Raw genomic sequence first — 4,898 nt, 5'->3', positions numbered from 1 at the left:
AACTGAAAGAGGGCCCAACTGCATTTGATGGTTATATGTTCCCACAAACAAGAAGTTTTTAACAGCAAGACGTATGGTTTTGTACTTTCGTAAAATTAAGTAAATTATTATTATTATTATTATTATTATTTGTTACTCAATTACTCTACTTCGACGGCTGCTCCCTCCGATCCAACCTTGTTTTTCACTTATTCCTCTCCCAACAACATGCTAAATCAAAATAAAATGGGAAAGGCAGTAGTATAAGTTAATGCTTGTTGAATTCAAAACCAATAAAAAAATAAAATAATTAGAAAGAAAACAACTGGAAGAAAAAGGGGAAACAATGGTAATAGAGGGGAACTGCCACCTTCGATATATATAAGGAACTACCTAGTAAGACATCCATGACCTCAAAATAGAAGCACTCTCCGCAGATCCCAGATTATACAATGACTTAATGTCTCAACGACCCTCAATCCATTCAAAACACATCAACAATAAACAAGTCAACGTATTTTGACTGTTCCACAATTTAAAGCAGCTTAAGCAGCAGCCTCCTCTTCTTCCTCTCCATATTCTTCCTCATCAGCAGTAGCATCCTGGTACTGCTGATACTCTGCAACTAGATCATTCATGTTACTCTCAGCCTCGGTGAACTCCATTTCGTCCATTCCCTCTCCAGTGTACCAATGCAAGAAAGCCTTGCGCCTGAACATTGCTGTGAACTGCTCACTAACTCTCCTGAACATCTCCTGAATTGATGTTGAGTTGCCAATGAAGGTGGATGCCATCTTGAGACCCCTAGGTGGAATATCGCACACGCTAGACTTCACGTTGTTAGGTATCCACTCCACAAAGTAAGAAGAGTTTTTGTTTTGCACATTTATCATCTGCTCATCCACTTCCTTGGTGCTCATCTTACCACGGAACATTGCCGAGGCAGTCAGATAACGACCGTGGCGTGGATCTGCAGCACACATCATGTTCTTGGCATCCCACATCTGCTGAGTCAATTCAGGCACAGTCAAGTTGCGATACTGCTGGGAACCTCTTGATGTCAAGGGTGCAAACCCAACCATGAAGAAATGGAGACGAGGGAAGGGGATAAGGTTGACAGCAAGCTTTCTAAGATCAGAGTTCAGCTGCCCAGGGAAACGTAGACAACAAGTAACTCCACTCATGGTAGCAGAAATGAGGTGGTTAAGGTCACCAACTGCAATAAGAAGAAAAATAGATATAAAATACATTATGAGTTCAAATTAGACAAGCAAACAAAACCAATGATTGCACAAGTTCAACAACCATAACCACAGGTATGAGTGAGACACAAGACACAAACCCACTTGAATCCTCCCACTAACGTGATATATACTCCTATTTTAATATTCAAAATTGAATGGTCAAGGAAAATGAAAACTTCGTCTTAATCATTACTTAACACATTTTTTACCTCAAGCAAATAAATACATCAATATTATCCATACAGCAAGAATAATAATCATAAATTTCACTAACTGTACTAAAATTCAAATAGAAACTCACAAGTTGGTGTAGCAAGCTTCAAAGTGCGGAAGCAGATATCATAGAGAGCTTCGTTGTCCAAGACCATGCATTCATCAGCATTTTCAACGAGCTGATGAACAGAAAGTGTGGCATTGTATGGCTCTACAACTGTGTCCGACACCTTGGGGGATGGAAAGACGGAAAATGTCAACATCATACGGTCTGGATATTCTTCCCGGATCTTTGAGATGAGAAGGGTTCCCATGCCTGAGCCAGTACCACCTCCCAAAGAGTGGCAGACTTGAAATCCTGTTCATATATTCAACATATAACTCAATTGCTTAGCCACAGTTGCAAATAACGCAACGTGATTAAATTTTGACAGATATGCAAGAAGTTCAATAAGAAACCAAAAACGATTTTTCAATTGCCATGCACCAACACTAAATAAATGCCAATGTATAGTCCAATGATTAAATTTATGGAATCGAATTTTTACATAACGATATGAAACATACAAAAGCTTAAAGCTGTATTCTAAATCTCTAATAAAACACATTACAGATATTTAATAAAAATAAAACTCGTATCAATGCCAAAGACAGAAAAATATCTTCAGACTATCAGCATATGTTATGGTAAACAAGAGACGGATTAGAACGAAAATGATGTGAAGAAATCCACATTCCACGAATAATGTTGAGACCAACCAAAAAAAAGTTCTAAAATCACAGACTGCAACTAAACAACAAAGCTTGGTCCCCGACACCAAAGTTCAGTGAACAGATTACAGATTATAACCAATCCAAGGCACGTAAAAGAAAATCAAGGGAAAAACTTGAACACAATTTATATCAACGCGAATCAAATTCAGGGGAAAAAATTGCTTGGAACGAGGACCTAAATTGCATTAAAATAAAATAATAATCCAGAAACAACAATTGGCTCCTGAACGATACTAAAATGAAACACAAGAATACAATAAATCGAAGAAGAAAGAATGAAAGAAAGAGAGAGATAGCGAATTGAATACCCTGCAAGCAATCGCAATTCTCGGCCTCCTTCCTGACAACATCCAAGACGGAGTCGATGAGCTCAGCTCCCTCGGTGTAGTGACCTTTGGCCCAGTTGTTACCCGCACCTGACTGCCCGAACACGAAATTATCGGGGCGGAAGATCTGCCCAATCGGACCGGATCTAAGAGAATCCATGGTTCCAGGCTCCAGATCCATCAAGACGGCGCGTGGGACGTACCTTCCGCCGCTGGCCTCGTTGTAATAGACATTGATGCGCTCGAGCTGGAGCTCTGAATCGCCGCTGTACTTTCCGGTGTGATCAATGCCGTGCTCGTCGCAGATCACTTCCCAGAATTTGGCACCAATCTGGTTGCCGCACTGGCCACCCTGGATGTGCAAGATTTCTCTCATTTTCTCGGGAAAGTGACGAAAGGTGGAGAGCGGAGAGAGATGATAAAATAACGAAAGGTGATATTCTTTTTCCTTTACTCTCCCTTGCGCTTTGGGGGAGGGAGGGTAGAATTTAAAAGGCGTGGTTTGGATTGTAATTATGGCGTGGTTTAAGGGTTAATTTTATGACGTGTGGTGGTGCTTGTTCTTTTCTTCCATTATGAGCTGTGGAGCCGCCCAATTCTTCTCTTCTCGTCTAAAAATATCCCACGATGGATAACAACCCAACAATCGTTATTGACTTTATGATTACAGTTACACATTTGACATCACTCATCCCTATCACCCTATGCTATTTACACTCAAATCAAATATAGACCACTCCAATTTGGATAGTCCTTAAACAGATTCACATTTTTGTTCTGTCACACGCTTCCGTACATGCCACCTGTCAACGTCTGTGCATTTTTGTTTTTGGGCCGGTTTAAGCCCAACTCAAAAATATGATACTTCCCCAATGCCCCATACATGAAAATTTCATTATTGAAAAAATTGGTTTCATGACCAAAAAAAAAAAAAAAAATTGGTTCGATTTATGTTTTTATTTTTTAATATTTTTTATTTTCAAGACTTTTATACAAAAATAGGAGGTGAAAATGATACCATTAGTATTGGACTAGTCCAATTAGAGAATTATACCATAAATAGAAGTATGATGTAATAATGTAGGAGATGCATGATGTAATTGAAAACTCTACTTTCTCTCTTTAGTTCTAATCTTAGAAATTTCTCTTCTATTCTCTTTAATTATCTCTAATTCTCTCTAGTTCTTGATACAAATTCGTATAAAAAAATTGAAAAAAAAATTATTATTTTTATTACCTTTTCGTTTACAAAATTCTAAAATAAAAAAATACTGAAAATAAAAAATAAAAACGTAAATCAAACAAACTTCCCACTAAAATACATTTAGTTTGAAACTCGATTTTGAATATAACTCAGAATATAAAAATATATTAAAAAAATTTCAAAAATATATCTAGTACATATAATATATAAAAGATAAACACCAACAAATAAAAAGTCACCAAAAATATAATATATAAAAAAATATTTACAAAAAATTAATTATTCTATATTTGTGTATAAATACATGTAAGGTTATTAAATTCACAAGCCTAAATAAATTTGTGGAGCTCACCTAAATTTAACTTGTAAGTTTAACTCGTAAACTCGTAGATTCACATAATTTACTTGTTATACATTTATTTTTTTAAAATTATATATCATACATAATATATATTTACTCAAATCTAAACATTATTTTTAAATTAACAATTTCACCACAAAACACATAATAAATTAAAATATACTAATATAATACAAATTATAATAAGTACATTTAAATATTTTATTATTATGCAATAAGCATGAAGCACAAGTAGAAACACAAAGCACATATAAGAATTAGAACTTTAAAGCTCAAATCGGGGAGAGAACTCAGAAGCAGATGCATATCAACATCTAAAATGACAAAATAGAATCAAAATGAGTGAACACGAAGCAGATCAAAAATAGAAAGGACAAAAGGAGAAGGTCTAAAAAGAAGGAGATAGAGGCTAGGAGTAGTAGAGCTAGACAATAAACAATAGGTTTATTTCTTAAGCACAAGCGACATTGTTTGGACTTATAATAGGATAAAAATCAAACATGCAAGCTCCAGAGTAAACACTAGTTTTTTGAGTCAATCCAAATTCAGCCGAGTCTATTCAAAAACGAATTTAAAAACGAGTCAATTCGGTTCTATTACTTAACAATGTGAATTCGAAAGATTTTATGAGTTAACTCAAAAATTTGACAATCGTAAATATATATATTACTTAACTCATTTGAATAATTTTTTATACGAATAAATAATTTTTTATACAAATAATATTGCTGATAATATATTTGAATATTTTAGTTTATATACCTCTCTCCAAATGAATTGAATTCCATGACATTTGG

At 35.2% G+C, this 4,898-nt stretch overlaps 1 protein-coding gene across 1 annotated transcript; it reads right to left on the bottom strand.

Annotated features, from left to right (window-relative positions):
• Nucleotides 1-243: 243 nt before the first annotated feature.
• On the bottom strand, nucleotides 244-3,204 carry LOC112734574 (tubulin beta-5 chain). Its single transcript, XM_025783949.3, has 3 exons — nucleotides 2,519-3,204; nucleotides 1,525-1,794; nucleotides 244-1,195 (listed from the first exon to the last, which is right to left on the bottom strand). The coding sequence occupies exons 1-3, from the start codon at nucleotides 2,910-2,912 to the stop codon at nucleotides 525-527; spliced, it is 1,335 nt and encodes a 444-aa protein (XP_025639734.1). The 5' UTR covers nucleotides 2,913-3,204; the 3' UTR covers nucleotides 244-524.
• Nucleotides 3,205-4,898: the final 1,694 nt, after the last annotated feature.

Source organism: Arachis hypogaea, chromosome 3 (assembly GCF_003086295.3).
Source record: "Arachis hypogaea cultivar Tifrunner chromosome 3, arahy.Tifrunner.gnm2.J5K5, whole genome shotgun sequence".
NCBI lineage: Eukaryota > Viridiplantae > Streptophyta > Magnoliopsida > Fabales > Fabaceae > Arachis > Arachis hypogaea.
The sequence above is the reverse complement of the archived record's forward strand: the minus strand, read 5'-3'. Positions and strand labels throughout refer to the sequence as shown.

Excerpts from the sequence above, each read along its gene's own strand:
- LOC112734574 (XM_025783949.3), bottom strand. The coding sequence starts at position 2,912 with ATGAGAGAAATCTTGCACATCCAGGGTGGCCAGTGCGGCAACCAGATT. Across the intron at positions 1,795-2,518 it reads GAATTGCGATTGCTTGCAGG|GATTTCAAGTCTGCCACTCT; the intron begins GTATTCAATTCG and ends ATATATGAACAG. Across the intron at positions 1,196-1,524 it reads GAAGCTTGCTACACCAACTT|TTGGTGACCTTAACCACCTC; the intron begins GTGAGTTTCTAT and ends TTCTTATTGCAG.